We start from the raw sequence: 16,550 nt of genomic DNA, 5'->3' as shown, positions 1-16,550 counted from the left end.
AAATGGTTTAGTTTGTGTATTTATGCAAGAAGATAAAGTAATAGTCTATGCTTCAAGACAACTAAAACCACATGAGAAGACTAGAATTGTTAGCTATTGTGTTTACACTGAAAATTTGGAGGCATTATTTGTTTGGCAAAAAAGTCACATTTTTACTGATAACAAGAGCTTGAAGTATTTGATGTCACATAAAGATTTGAACTTGAGGCAGTGCAGGTGGCTTGAATTATTGAATGATTATGATCTGGTTATTGACTACCATCCGGGAAAAGCCAATATGGTTGCAAATGTTTTGAGCAGAAAATCTCTGTTTTCTTTGCGAGTGATGAATACCCAGTTGTCTTTATCTGATGATGGTTAAATTATAGTTGAATTAAAAGCTAAACTAACATTTCTACAACAGATCTGTGAAGCTTAGAATGATGATAGTGAGTTACAAGCAAAACAGATACAGCGTGAACCAACTCCTGATTCAGAATTTCAGATTAGGTCTGATGATTGTTTATTATTCAGAGATTGAATATGTATTCTGAAGAATTCGAAACTGGTACAGAAGATTTTACATGAAGCTCATAATCGTACCATGTCTATTCATCCTGGCAGTAACAAAATGTATAATGATCTGAAAAAGATGTACTAGTGGCTGGGAATGAAACTTGATATTTATGAGTATGTAATTAAATGTTTAATAGCTAGTAAAAGCTGAACATCAGGTACTTTCGGGATTATTATAGCCAGTTACAATACCAGAATGGAAATGGGAAAGAATAGCTATGGACTTTTTATCAGGGTTGCCCCTATCTCCAAAGAAGAAAGATGCCATATGGGTAATCGTTGATCGGTTAACAAAGTCTGCACATTTTATTCCGATACATATGGACTTTGCCTTGGATAGGTTTGTTGAATTATATGTTTCTGAGATTGTTAGATTGCATGGAGTGTCTATCTCCATTATTTTAGACAGAGATCCTCAGTTTACATCTTGATTTTGGATTAAACTACAAGAAGCTTTGGGTACACAGTTACATTTCACTACCGCATTCCATCCTCAAACTAATGGACAATTTGAATGTGTTATACAGATTTTAGAAGATATGCTTCGGTGTTGTGTACTTGAATTTGAAGGTAATTGGGAAAAGTATCTGTCTTCAGTTGAATTTGCCTATAATAACAGTTATTAGTCCAACATTAAAATGGCACCTTACGAGGCTTTATATGGCCGAAAATGTAGAACTCCATTATATTGGCCAAAGCTTAGTGAGAAAAAGATATACGGATTTGACTTAGTTCGTGAAACTGAAGAAAAGGTGAAGGTGATTCAAGACAGTTTGAAAGCAGCCTCTGATCGTCAAAAGTCTTATGCCAATCTTAAATGAAAAGAAATAGGATTTTAGGTCGGTGACAAGGTATTCTTAAAAGTATCACCTAGAAGAAAGTTGTAACACCCCTTACCCGTATCCTACGCCGGGACAAGGTACGAGGTGTTACTGGGCTTAAACACATGTATACAAATATTTTCGGATCATAAAAGTTCACTCAAATTTAAAACTTTCAAACTTCCTCTTAACGTCCCTAATATAGACCTATGAGGCCTAAAACACATTTTGGAAATGGTTCAGGAATAAACCGAACACTTTAGAAAACTTTGAAAAATTTCAATGCAAATAGGGGCACACACCCGTGTGAAAGGGCGACACACCCGTGTGCCCTCTTAACATGGCCATATTGAAGGCCCGTATAGCTCACAAGGCCTGAACCTATCGAGACACGCCCGTGTCCCTATCCCTTGTGGATTTATTTCTTGATTTGAACCAACAGGGGTTTTCACACAGCCTGGCGCACGTCCGTGTCCATGGTCTGTTTCCCTCATATGGCAATGACATGCCCATGTCTCAGCCCGTAAATTAAAACCTTGACATTCTGTTTTTAACGTCATCCACCATTTAAGGGCACACGGCCAATGCACACGCCCGTGTGCTAGGCCATGTGGCAAATTTAATTTCGCATTTAAGGTGTAGACTTCACACGGCCTGGGCACATGCCCATGTACTATAGTCGTGTCCTCTACACAATTGAGACACACGGCCATGTCTCTGCCCGTGTGGTTACTACTTGGCATTCTATTTTGCCAAATTTAGGTGCAGGGGACACACGACCTGACTACACACCCATGGGGCAGACCGAGTGTCACACAAGGCCTAGACACACACCCGTGTGTCCGTCCGTGTGAACAAAAACAAGGCTATCTACCAAGCCTTTTTGCCACCCTTACTTGCACCAACCTACACAACATCAAACATCTTGAATCCAAGCATAAACACATAACCAAAAAAGCTACAACCAAACATTCACACGTCGATTTTAAGCTATTTTCTATCACATACAACATCTCTTACTTATCAATACAAGCCATGCAATGACCACATCTATGGAAATCCTCATCAAATGCATTTAGCAATAATAAATATTAGCCATCATCCATGGCCTTATACAACATGAATCAACCTTCATGACAAGCCAACATATTTGGCTAAAATAATATGACACTTAGCAAAAAGACCAAGTCCCTATACATGCTATACTCAAAATGATAAATCTAACTATACCAAATATTTTGATTGATAGTGTGATCAAGCCTTCGACGTCCTTTGATCCCCGAGTTAGCTTGGCAATGCTATAAGAAAATGGAAAGGAAAGGAAGTAAGCACAAAGCTTAGTAAGTTGCATGTAAATAAGTAACAACATCAACCATGCATCTTTAAACACATAACATATTATAAACCAGCACAACATTCTTGATTTAAAAATGGTAGATTTACTACATATTTACACATCACAAGTATAAGCCAAAGATTTCAAGATCGTCCCCACAATCATTCTTATAGATAGAACTTACTCAATTTCATCCTTACCATTAAGACATCAGAACTAAGCTCATATCTCATGAGTTTCGAGTAAGGACCTGTACCACTCACAACATGATTATATCCTTTCCTATCTTTATCATAAGCTTAAAATAACCCGTGGAACCATTTGGAATACTAAAGGATACCCGATAAGCCTCACACAAAAGGGTAAATTGTCGATGCCATGTCCCAGACATGGTCTTACACTGGCTCACATGTCGAGGCCGATGCCTTGTCCCAGATATGGTCTTACACTAGCTCTCGTGTCAATGCCGGTGCCATGTCCCAGACATGGTCTTACACTGTCTCTCATAATGTGGTCGATGCCATGTCCCAGACATGGTCTTACACTAGCTCTCATAATGTGGTTGATGCCATCTCCTAGACATGGTTTTACACTAGCACACATATCAACACCGATGCCATGTCCCAGACATGGTCTTACACTGGCTCTCATAAAGTGGTTGATGCCATGTCCCAGACATGGTTTTAACTAGCACACATACACCCAATTGTCATGGCATGGATATCCAATCTATTCCTAAGGTTCAACTGGGAGTTTTACTACATCAAGTCTCTTTGGACATATTTGTAACATTAATTAAACAACTCATTCAATGTCGATTATTAATTGCATAATATAAAGTACATTATTTACACACGAACTTACCTCGGTATGCAAAATATGGGCAACTAGTTTGATTTAGTCCACTAGCTTGGTTTTCCCCCGGTCTAAGTTCAGATTCCATAATTCTTGATCTATAATGACAAAATTTATTTATTCAATCATCACATTAATTAAGACATTCCAACATTCCTACTTTTGGAAAAATGATCGTTTTGCCCTTAGACTTTCACAAAGTTATGATTTTGCCCTTAGGCTCGTAAAACGATTTTAATAAAATTTCCTCCTTTAACAAGCCTAGCTGAACCTTTATTACTCTTATAGCAACTAAAAAATTTTCAATTATTTCACACATTTACAACCTATTTTATAAACTTTACAAAATGGTCATTTTAGGTGTTTTCATGAAAATCCCTTACTAAAGTTGTTTATTTAACAACCATGATTCATTTTCTTCCATAAATACTCAACAAACATCACAAATCCTCTCTTGGTAAATCTCTAGACTATCAACTATTTTGCAAAATAGTACCCTCATTAGCTAGATTAAGCTATAAGGGTTCCAAAAATAAAAAAATCAACAAAAATGACTATCAAAATCACTTACTTGTAAGGGATAGAAGTTGCTAAAATTTTGAGCTTTCAAAACCCCCCTCTTTGCTGAAATTTTCGGTGGAGCAGAAAGAAAAATGAAAGAGATGATAGCTAGCCTTTTAGGTTAATATTTTATTATCAATTAAGTTACCTAACATTTGACCATTCCATGAATTAAGGCTCCATGTCCAGCCACTAATAAATTTGTGGTCTATTTACTCACTAAGGACCTCTAATTTAATGTTTCATAGCCATTTAACACTTTCAACTAGTAAAACAAATCTTTTACACTTTATGCAATTTAGTCCTTTTTCAAAATTAAGCAAGCAATCGCTAAAATTAGTTCACCAAAATTTTCATGCACTCATATAATCATGCTTTAACACATAAAATAATATTAAAAATAATTTCTTCGGTCTCGGATTAGCGGTTCTGAAACCACTGTTCCAACTAGCCCTAAAATTGGGTTGTTACAAAAGTTCTCCGATTTGGCTGTAAAGGAAAGCTGAGTCCATGGTTCATCGGACCATATGAGATTATTGAAAGAATTGGACCTATTGTTTATCGGTTGGCATTACCACCAGAAATTGATAGAATTCATAATGTTTTCCATGTATCCATGTTACGATGGTATAGATCAGACCCTTTACATGTTATTTCTCTAACAGAAGTTTAGATTCAGCCCAAGCCCGATATGACTTATAGTGAGGAACCAATCAAAATCTTGGCACGTGAAACAAAAGAGTTAAACAAAAAGGTGGCTTTAGTAAAAGTTTTTTGGCAATGACATGGTATAAAAGAGGCTACCTAGGAACCAGAGAATACCATTAGAAAGCAATACCTGACTCTTTTTACTGGTAAGATTTTCGAGGACGAAAAATTCTTAATGGGAGAAAGTTGTAATAGCCCATTTTCAATGAAATCGGACCAGCGATTTCGGGACCACAAATTCAAGCCGGAAAGAAAATGTATTTTAATATTATTGCATGGTATGCATTGTAATAGGAATGTCATATGAAAATTTTGCATTGTAATAGGAATGTCATATGAAAATTTTGATAAGAAAATTTTACCGATTATGTGTTTAATTAGAGAAAGAACCAAATTGTATAAAATGCAAAAGTTGAATTCTAGAAGTTAGAAGTATCAAATAGCTATGAAATTCAAAACTTGAGGTCCTTATATTCTAATTAGACCATTAAAGAAAAGTTAGTAAATATTTTTTGATGAATCATCCATGGAAAATTAGAAAAGGCAAGGACTAAATTGAAAAATGGAAAAATTAATGGATGATAAATAACTAAATAGAAATATTATCATTTTATATCCTCTTCATCCCCAAAATATACATAGGAACCCTAGGAAAGAGAAAACAAGCTTTTTTTACTTAATTGGGTAAGTATTCTTGTCTCGTTTTAGTATTTTCTATATTTTTGAAATTGGGATAGTTTAATCTATTTATTTTGGGGATTTATTTGCAAATTTACCAAAGTATAGAAGTTTTTTCATGGATGAATATGCTGAAATTTTAAAATTTATTGTGGAAAATGAAAGGTTTTTTTTTATAGATAAACAACTTTTATAAAGTGAATTTTGATGAAAATATGATTTAGAGATTAAATTGTAAAGATGTAAAAGTTATGGAAAAATTCTGAATTTTGTGAAATACATGTGCTGTAAAAGTTATATGAAAATTTTGGTTAGGCTTGGAATAAGGATTAAATTGCATGAATTTTATTTTCTAAGCCTAGGGACAAAATTGGAATTTATGAAAAGTATAGGGGCAAAATGGGAATTTTACCTAGGATGTGAATTGAATGAAATTGAATATGAAATGTGAAAAATTGATGATTAAATTCATTTATATCGATCTGGACAACTCAAATTCGAAGCTAGATTGAGGAAAACAAAATGTTTCGGATTAGTAGATTTCGTATACGAACAAGTATCGAGGTAAGTTCGTGTAACTAAATTGTGTACATTTATATGTTTGAATTAAATGTTGTATATGTGAATTGTATAATTATTATGTGTGTGAAATTGATTGAATATCCGATAATGCTTCATAAATGTCAAATCCCGTTTGAATAAAGGAAAGTCGATGGATACAGGATTTCCTGTATTGGTTGTAGTTCAACATATGTTGCAGATACACCATAGCTAGAAAAAGCATCCTATTTTTAACCCTCTCGAAGTTCCCGTTATATGGTTCAGTGAGCTTCTCGTTATAACTCTTTGGAGCGTCTCGATAGGTTGTGATCCGACATTTGTTGTTGAAACACCTTAGCTTTTATGAGCATCCCGACTAAGGTTCTTTGTGAACTTCCCGTTGAATTGGCTCTATGTGAGCTTCCCGATAGTACTCGCTTGAACTTTCCAATATTGGCTATCTAGAGCTTCCCGATAAGGTTCTGTAAATGGTTGTTTGTAATCTAGCCATTGGAATGGTTAGAGTGGTACATTTTGGTATGTTTTATAAGGCCATAATATGTTTGAAGAGTTTTACAATAGTTAATTAGTAATGAAATATAAACCAAATGGTAAATGAAATTGAGTTGGTAGCTTTGATATAACATGTAAATTAAACATAAGTGGAATTGAGGTAAGATTTGAAACACATAATTCTTGCAATTGGTCTGGATATTATGTATTGAATGGGTTGTTATATCTGTGCAAGTGTGGTTGTAGGTTCATGGAAAATTTGGGTGAGAAATAAAATTAAGAAATGGATTTATTTTGTCCACACTGGTAGACACACGGGCATGTGTCTTGACCGTGTGTGACACACGACTTGGCACATGGACAAGTGGTTTGGCCATGTGTCCCTTGCATCTTATAATTTAGAAATAGAATGATTATAATTGGGCACACGGGCAGAGACACGGACGTATGTCTCAGTCGCGTGTGCTACACGGCCCAGAACTCATGCGTGTGTCTTGGCCATGTGAAACCTGCACCTAATTTGTGAAAATTAAATTGACCACACGGCATAGCACACAAGCGTGTGGCTGGCTATGTGGCACAAGTCAGAGAGTTATACAGGCAAAGACACGGGTTGGGACATGACTGTATGCCTCATATCGAATGCCCACACGGCCTGAGACATGGGCATGTCACTTGGTCGTGTGAGCTACATAGCCTACCCACACGGGCGTGCGACCCCTGTATATAAGAAAAAATTTTAAATTTTTCAAAAAATTCTCTGAGATCCCGATTTAGTCCCGATTTGATTGTAATGTTTTAATTAGGCCTCAAGGGTCCATTCATAGGACAATATGATTAGTTTTGGTTATGAACACTAAATGACATTAATTACATGAAATTATTTTGTAAACTCCAGTAATGCTCCGTAACTCTATTCCAGCGACGGATATGGGTTGGAGGTGTTACACCCATGTCCTTTTCTCGTGTGGTTCTTAAACATAAATAGAGAGTTACATGACCTAGGCACACATCTGTATCCTTGCTTGTATGCCTCACACGATCTGGGCGCACGCCTGTGTGCTTGCCCGTGTGGTCTTAAGTCACAAACAGTGAGTTACACTGCCTAGACACACACCCATGTTCTTTGCCCATGTGAACCCTGCTCTAACATTGCCACACATGGTCTGGACACACGGCCATGTTCCTTGCCCGTGTGGCTCCAAATCAGTGAACAGTGTGTTACACGGCCTATCACACAACCGTGTGGCATCAATAGCCATGTTTTCCGGCGACCAAAATTCACAAAAAATGAAGTTTTTGGCACGCACCTGAATAGATTTTGAAGAAAAAACAATGAGAAGGATCTCCAAAGCCTAAAACAAGCATTTAATTACACAATTAAGCCATTTTATTGACAGCCAATCCCAATTACACTCCTAATACCCAAGTAGAAAGTTTTGACACGAAACTTCCAATTGACTCAATACCTACTGAAAATTCAACTGCAATCACTAGAATTGACGTGTCACTGTTCATCACTTCTGATATTTCCACCTAAATAGAAAGCCAACAAACCCCTATTGATGATTTACATAAAACTAATAATATTTAACTTAGAGCAACTTACAAAGAATAAAAGGAAAAATCATGCAGGCTATGAATTGGCTGTGACTTACTTGATAGCCTTTTGATTGATGCGATTTACAGTGTATAATCTCAACTAGCAAGTATTCACTTACAACCACAATCAAAATGAAGAAAAGAAAAAGAAATAAAGGTATTGGAAAAGAAAAGGAAATAGATAAAAAGAAAAGCTAAAAAAATAACGAAGAATGAAATGATACTTTAAAATTCTATTAACTTCCAATTAACTGCCAATATTTAGCAAAAATATTCTCTCTCGCATATTCCAAGATTCGAACTTAGGACTAGACATAATACAGACAAATGCTTAACCAATAAACCAGCATGCTCATTCTTGACACAGATTTACACAAAACTGCACTTTACTACATAACACATGGATATGGATTGTTTTAAAAATAATAAAACTTTTAACAATGCAACTCGAACTCCAGACCTTAAACACAATAGCAAAACACAAAGCCTTAGATACAAAATTTTAATTACTGTAGATTCTCACAATTAAATTCTCAAAATTTTGGGGCGTTATATTTGTAGAGTTATGCCTCGTATTTTTTGGCTTTTCTTATCCCAATTAAACTTTGTTTTTAGTTTCCTACTTAAATTCTGATTAGTGTAGGTTATTTTAATATTATTTGACTTACAAATTTAGCTTATAAATAGGTTTGTTTTCCACTCTAGAGAATAACCCATTACACATTTAGGTATTAGCTTTTACAAGCTTCCAGAGATTTTTTTGTTCACTTTTTGAGGGTTCTTATTTCGAGTTCGGGGTTTAGTTTTATTTTTGTATTTTATACTCTTTATTTTTTCATTTTAATGAAATTATATTTACTCGTGGTTTTTTATTCTCTTCGGAAGGGTTTTTCTTAGTAAAATATTTTTATTCAATCTTTTCAATTTCATTGTTATTTTACTTGTTCGTCGCTTAATTAGGTTTATCCCCAACAGAGTGGATCTTTACAATAAAAAAAGTGATTAGTTTTAACTAGAGTACAAAGAGCCATGTTACGATTTTTTTTTTAAAGTTAAGCATGTTACCGCATTAATATTCCTACCAAACAACACATTAATGTATTATTAGTTTATAAATTTGTATAGTGACAATAAATGATGTGATATTAATTGAAGAAAAATACATTTAAAGAAATTATTATGTTATAAAATAAAAAGACAGAGAGTAAAGAATAAAGAAAATGGGAGAGCAAAAGAGAGAGAGTATTTTATTGATCAATGGGAATCCTCTACAATGCTTCTCTAAAGTCTATATTTATAGACATAATAAGTATAAATGAAATAGAACTCTACTTCTAATAACTATTAGAGTTTAAAGTACATTAAAACTTATCTTGATCTTGATAGACATCCACTTAGTAAAACAAATTCATAACACTCCCCATTGGATGTCCATTGATATATAATGTGTCTCGTCAAAACCTTACTAAGATAAAAAAAACCCTGTGAGAAAAAAATTCCTAGTGAAGTAAAAAGAGCAAACATATCAATAATACACATAACATGTTGTCTTATTAAAAACTTTACCAAGAAAACCCAATGAGACAAAATCTCGGTTAAGGAAAGAAAAGTACAACGCGTATTTACTCCCCCTCTTCAAAACATCACAAAATATCTCATTTCTATGTATTCAATCATTAATACTAGCTTTCTAAATGACCATTTGAACGTATTTGCTAAGCATTTATATTATCATTCTTTTGAAAGTCATTAGTGAGGAAAATTTTGGAGAGAGATATTTTCATCTCTTTAGGAGTTTCAACAATAATCATAACAAAATTTAATCATGATTCTTCAATAAAAATAAAAATAGGTATTTTGGATCATTTTATAATCATCCTTCAACTACTATTCACTAAGTCAAATTTACCACATATGTTCAAATTATTTCAGTTCATATGAATAATTTCCCGAGAATTTCAATATGCTTTTAGCATTATAAATCCTTCAAGGATTTTAATATAAACTTTACTATATGGTGATTCATAAAAGGTTGTAACGACAACCACTAGACGCAAGTTAAATCTTTTATGAACTGCGAGTTTAATAATATATCTAAAGGTTATTGCATCTACCACAAAAGAATATTATATCTTTTCATAATCAATGTCAGGACTTAGCAAAAAACTTTATATTTTTATTTCAATTTTTCAAAACTACTTTAGTTGTACCCTCACTAGCTTTATACTTTTAGATAATTGGACTATTGGTCCAAAAACTCCACGAATTTAATTGTACTTAAGCTGCGTCTTTCTACTTTGACCAATCTATTCCATATCAATATTTCTCAATAGATTTATTGAAGATTCTCCTTTTATTTCATTATTCAACAATAACATTGCATGCAAAACTATTGTTGACCACTTTTATTATCGATTCCACATTTTCTCGAATTGATATAATTTATCGATATTTCTTTATTTTCACTATTTAATCTTCAGTTCAAGTACCTAAATCTCTTCTAGAATTTTAATTATTAGTTATGTCTTGGGTCTCTTTTGGAGCACTCTCCTCCACTATATAACCATCTGGAAGAATTTGCATCTTTGGAACCGATTAATCTATCATTTCTTCTAATTGATTGTCCTACTAGAACTTTGATTCAAATTAAAATATCATATGGTATCTAATATTTGGTTATTCTCATTAAGTTTGTAAATACATATGATGGTTAACTTGTAATAAAATGAGTTATCCATTTTGAACTTCCGGTTCAAATTACTCTCTATAAGGATCTAGATAATGGTAACTCATTACAAGCAGTGATTTCATTCAACTATTATTTCTCTCCTCCTTAATATCGGGAAAACTATCAAATCAAAATAGTAATCACAAATCATGTCATAATTGAATCTACAATACGTTCAAAACATCTAATAATATAAGGAGACTCGTAATTAATATGTATTCCCAACTTTCTTTGAGGATTCACTCATCTTTGTGCGTTGTGGTGGAGCAATTGGAGCATATACACACATACAAAAATTCAAAGATGGGAAATATTTAACTATTGACTAAAAACCAATTGTAATGGGGAGTATTTATCACTTATTGACTTGATGTGTACAACATGTAACTCAACATAATCTCATGTTGAAATCAAAAGTTTAGTTCTCATAAGTAATGGTTTAGATATTAGTCAGAGGCGTTCAATCAATAATTTCTCTAAACCATTATGCACATAAAAAACAAGCTTTTACAAAAGTTTCTCAAACTCATATACAACAATCAATAAAAGACCGAGATATAAACTTATTAGCATTAGCAAGAGGAATTGACTTACTTGCATAATATGAAATTAATAATTTAAACAAACAATCTTACAAATGATAGGTTGCAAGTTGATAACACATATGTGATTATTTTATAGATGCATCTACCAAAATCATGTAATATAAAAATCATCCACATGGTAGATGAATAAGCCCATATTCATTTAAGAAATGTAAGCCATTAAATTTCAACTTTGATTGAGAACAAGAAACAAATGGGAATTCTTTAAATTAAAGATTATTTTTGTTTTTTAATGAATGTCCATATAAATTCTCAATTAATTTTCACATCATATGTTATCTAAGATGGTTTAACTGGTCACACCAAATAGTAAATGTATTTGTATCATTAAACTTTTGGCTTACTTTAACATACATTTCATTTGTACTAATAATGTTAATATAAATTGTGGCAAATTGATAATTTTACTGTCATTCCTTTTACTTTGTATCCACATATAAGTACTATTGTAACATTTAATACTGGAAATGTCTAAATTAATGTGAAGTCTGTAATGTCACTAAGTAAACAAAATAAATATAATTTTCAAACAATTATATGCAATATTCACTTCAAGGAAAGTACAAAAAATAATTCAAATAATAATGTAAGCATATATCATATTTCTTACTAATAAAATTATATAAAAATTATCTACTTCAAGGAATGATAAATTAGTATAAATCATTGAACATTTTGTACTAAAGAATAAACCTTTGACAACATTTTTTAATCATCCATCTTCTGCTTATCTATTTGTCAATAATGGCAATAATTTAAAATTTCATAATTGTTATGTATTGCTACAATCACTTTGGGGAATGAAGTAGAACTAGTGGAACGAATAACTCGTTATTTTGTCTAGCCATAAGAAGATATAAGATTAATTCAAAATACTTTTAAAGCCCTTTTAAGAAGAGTTCTGCATAATTAGTTAACTACCAAAAATAACTAGTTAGGTCGTTTATAGAAACAAGCCTATATTAAATATATGAATAAAAATCACATCTCAAACATAAAAATATGACATAATAGAAAACTAGCATTGTTTGTTATAATCCATCATAAACATGCATGAAATTTAATTCAAAATAATTACAATTGCTCATAGAACTTTTTATTTACAATTGCTCATGTCATTTCTCTAAATAATTAAAAAATGGAATAATATAAAACATATGGACTACTACCTTTAACAATCCACTACAGCAAAACTGACTTTTAGCAGCGTTTTTTAGGCCTTTAGCGGCGCTTTTAAGCGCCACTAAAACTATTAGCGTCGTTTTTGCAAACGCCGCAAAAAACGTCGCTATAGATGGCGCCGCTAAATTTTGCGGCGTTTATTTGAAAACAACGCCGCTAAAGGTCAGGACCTTTAGCGGCGCTTTTCCCACAAACGCCGCTAAAGGTCAGGACCTTTAGCGGCACTTTTCCAAAAAATGCCGCCAAATGTCATAAAAATTAAAAAAAATAAAATATTATAAAATATTGTAAAAGTCCTAAAAAATATAAAAAAAATTAAAATTCTTTATCAAAATATTGAGAAGAAGAATAATCTATGATATAAATACATCCCGCCAAACAAAATACCGCACTTATCATACTACACCAGAAATCTAACAAAATACAAATAGAACAAAATAAGGATGAATGAAAGACATTAATGATATATAAAATTATGGTTTTAATGCATATGTAGAAATCAAGCCATGGTGTGCACCAAGGATCCGGCTCTCATAATAGCACCAGGCCTTGATCAAAATAATAATACTGCGTTTGAAAAGATGATCTTTTCCAATTAGCTGGTCAACCTGAAAAACAAACAGTTCAAAAGAAGTCATGTGTCAATTAAACTTGCCACCCTTGATATTGCTATAGGAATTAATGCATAGAGAGTGATGGAGATGGGATTGGGGATTCCTCAAGGCTGCAGTAGTAAATTTAAGCAACAGTGTGGGAAAAGGTGAAATGAGAGATTTTAGACTAAATCCAAAGCATTAATTTCTATTAAATGAAAACAAACAAACAAATATAATTTTTAAAGAAACATTAATTTCTCTTAAATCCGGTAATATTCGAACTATTCCATTATTCAGTGCATTCAAAGTTTCCGAATAGAGAGATGAATACAGTTAGCAGTAGGAAGCAAATACAGACAATTACCACATTTTCAGTCGTCGTAGCTATAAACTTAGTTACTGAATTCATAAATCGTGCCTGCCATTTGCAGCCCAAATACACACACACACATATATATATATTTAAAAAAAGCAGCACTTTATAGTGTTGGTTGCAACCAAAGAAATTCAAACATACCATCAAAACCCTCCAAGATGCAAGGGTTGCCAGAATCTTCAGTGGCCTTCAAAATTTCTGCTCGAGCTGCCAGTAAGCCATAGTGCAAATAACTGTACACAAGAAAGCCATAAGTATATAACTAAAATATAAAGATTATACAAATGACTGAATAGAGACCTATCTGATAAGACTGCTTAAGGAATCACAAGCCATTAAGATTTCTCTTTATATTCAATTTCAAATCATTAACAGAATCCTATTTTGTTAAAATGGAGGGTACCTGTGTACATAGAGGTAATATTTTGATCCTTTGAGATACATTTCATTTACATAATTGTCTTGTCCAGCTGGTAAACTTGGAGCTCTTGAAGTAGCATTCTTGGAGATGGCATACGCCATTTGAACAGATCCACCACCAAGATCAACTATCCCAACTGTGTCTTGATATGTCCTTCCCAAATTCCCTAGTAGGTAATTTATTGTCACCTATAAAAGAAGATGGAGGTTAAGAAAGTCCAAATTAGGTCCATTGGCTCCATCAGTAGGAAAAATTACAACGGATCCTAGCCCTAATAGCACGTAAATACTTTATTCTAGTTTCCCTAAGTTACCCCAGAGAAACCCCTCGGATTTCTCCAATTGGCTCCAGCACCACCATGAAAGCATCTCAAGCAAGACTGATCATGTTGACCAGTTATAAGATTAAAATATCAAGCAGTCCTTGTACTTAGTCAAAAGTACAATTTAATGCACTATATTATAGAATTGAGTCCTTCAATCTTTTCCATGTTTGACATTGGAGAAATAAGTAAAATTGATAGCAATGTTAACGGGAAACCATCTAAAAGCTAGCATAGACCCCCGAAATTTGACAAAAAATATTGATCTCTAGATGGAACTGAAGTAGCAACATTTTTTCAATTAAGAACATACATATTGTCAGATTTCAACTCATGTACAACTCATGTACTATGTAAGATTTAAGTAGAAAAGTCCACATCAGCATTTAAATAATTTTACATCAATATTGTTATCAATTTTACTTGTTTGCGCCTATATCAAATGTTTAAAGATTAAATTACTCGGTTCTATAATACAAGGATTAAATTGCATTTTAGCTATAATATAGGGACGCCAAGATACTTTAACCCCAATTACAGTATGCAAAGTAAAAGCAAAGTATAAAAGTACAAGAAAATTCAGCATATCATACCCACTCATAAGAACCTTCTTGAGAGCCGTCCAGAATTTTGACCCCATTTGCCTCGGATTTAAGGGTGCTTCTACTTTTCAAAAGTTCCCTAACCTAAATACATATTTAAATTGCACTAGCTTGAGGAATTGGTAAAGTAAATGCTGTGGCCATAACAAACATGTATCCGAAAATAAAATTACCGATTGCAAATTTTATCAAATGCCTCGCCTCCTAATGCCCTCAGACCAGCAGTTGCCTACACAGATAGCTCCATTGTTCAGCAAATTAAAAGGCTTAGAATGCATAACGCATGAACGTAATACCTACCCCAACTCTCACAGCAGTCTTTGATCGTAAATCTAGCGGAACAACAATTTCTACCTTGTCAAGAAAAGAAGTTAATGAATTTGCAGCAGCTTGTGGATCTTTTGCATAGTAGCTCAAACCTGGTTTAAGCTGCAGCAAAACAACCCACATAAAAATAACTAATACTTGGACAAAAACCTCCATAAAGTTGAAGAAAATGGTTCACAGCACACAAGTAAAATGGTACCTTGAAAAGAGATCAAAGAATTGATGTTTTGAACTCTTTTTTTTTGTTCACTTCTTATTGTGTTTGCGTGAATCGATATGACAATTGAAAGCTCCCACTCTTTCTAATTTACACAACAATTCCTGTAATATTATAAAATCATTAAAAAAAGTTGATAAAGAAAACTGATAACAACGGAATAAAAATCCCAGAAAGTGTGAGGACGAAGAAGAGAAAATTTTGAAAAAAGAAAGGATATTTGGGAAGGAAGAAAACCGAGAAGCAAAATCCGGAGAAACAAACAGAAAACAGTGAGATTCAAATATTAATTTATATATAAAATAAACATAAAAAATAAAGAAAATACACTAACTCACCTATCAGCTCTCCAATGAAACAAAGATGAACAAACCAAAGAACGCCATCGAAAGTTAACATTATATAACCCCCCCAAAAAAAGAGTTTAAAATCAATACAAATACAAAAACCTTTATTTATAGTAGCATTACATTGAACAACTTCAAACTTCTTTTTCTGTGATAAAAAAAATGTATATATAAAACAATAAATGGAAACACAATAAAAAGAAAAGCATTACTAAGATTTCCGACTTACCTTAAACGGAAATTCATTAGCCATTGTTGATCTTTATCCACTGTTACATTCGCCATCACTCGAAGAAAAAAAACACAAAACCCCTCACTTTAGGCTTTTCTTCGTTTCCCGCTCTTTGAAACAAAGAGATGAAAAGAAGACAGGAAAAAACACTGACTCAGGTACGAATAGTGGCAAATTTGAAAACTCTTTCCATGTTTGATGCTCTCCCGCAGAGATATTTTAGGGTTTGGGTTTTTCATTTTTTTAAATTGAAAAAACAATTATATTTTGTTTTCTATCCCCAGGTCTAGCCCATATTTCAAGAATATAAATACTCTTCTTGGGCTACAGTCCAATAGTGTCCAACCTATTTGGGCCTATATTCAGTTGCAATTTAAGTTTGATCCAATTATACATTAACATTGATTTAATGTGTAATTGTATACA

At 33.1% G+C, this 16,550-nt stretch overlaps 1 protein-coding gene across 1 annotated transcript; it reads right to left on the bottom strand.

The window, feature by feature from the left end:
- Positions 1-13,020: 13,020 nt before the first annotated feature.
- On the bottom strand, positions 13,021-16,145 carry LOC107962987 (apyrase 2). Its single transcript, XM_041115427.1, has 7 exons — positions 16,122-16,145; positions 15,528-15,630; positions 15,302-15,351; positions 14,993-15,085; positions 14,060-14,265; positions 13,798-13,889; positions 13,021-13,292 (listed from the first exon to the last, which is right to left on the bottom strand). Exons 1-7 carry the CDS (start codon positions 16,143-16,145, stop codon positions 13,288-13,290), a joined length of 573 nt encoding a protein of 190 aa, XP_040971361.1. The 3' UTR covers positions 13,021-13,287.
- Between the last annotated feature and the right edge of the window lie 405 nt (positions 16,146-16,550).

The sequence above is a fragment of the Gossypium hirsutum genome, chromosome A06 (assembly GCF_007990345.1).
Source record: "Gossypium hirsutum isolate 1008001.06 chromosome A06, Gossypium_hirsutum_v2.1, whole genome shotgun sequence".
NCBI lineage: Eukaryota > Viridiplantae > Streptophyta > Magnoliopsida > Malvales > Malvaceae > Gossypium > Gossypium hirsutum.
The sequence above is the reverse complement of the archived record's forward strand: the minus strand, read 5'-3'. Positions and strand labels throughout refer to the sequence as shown.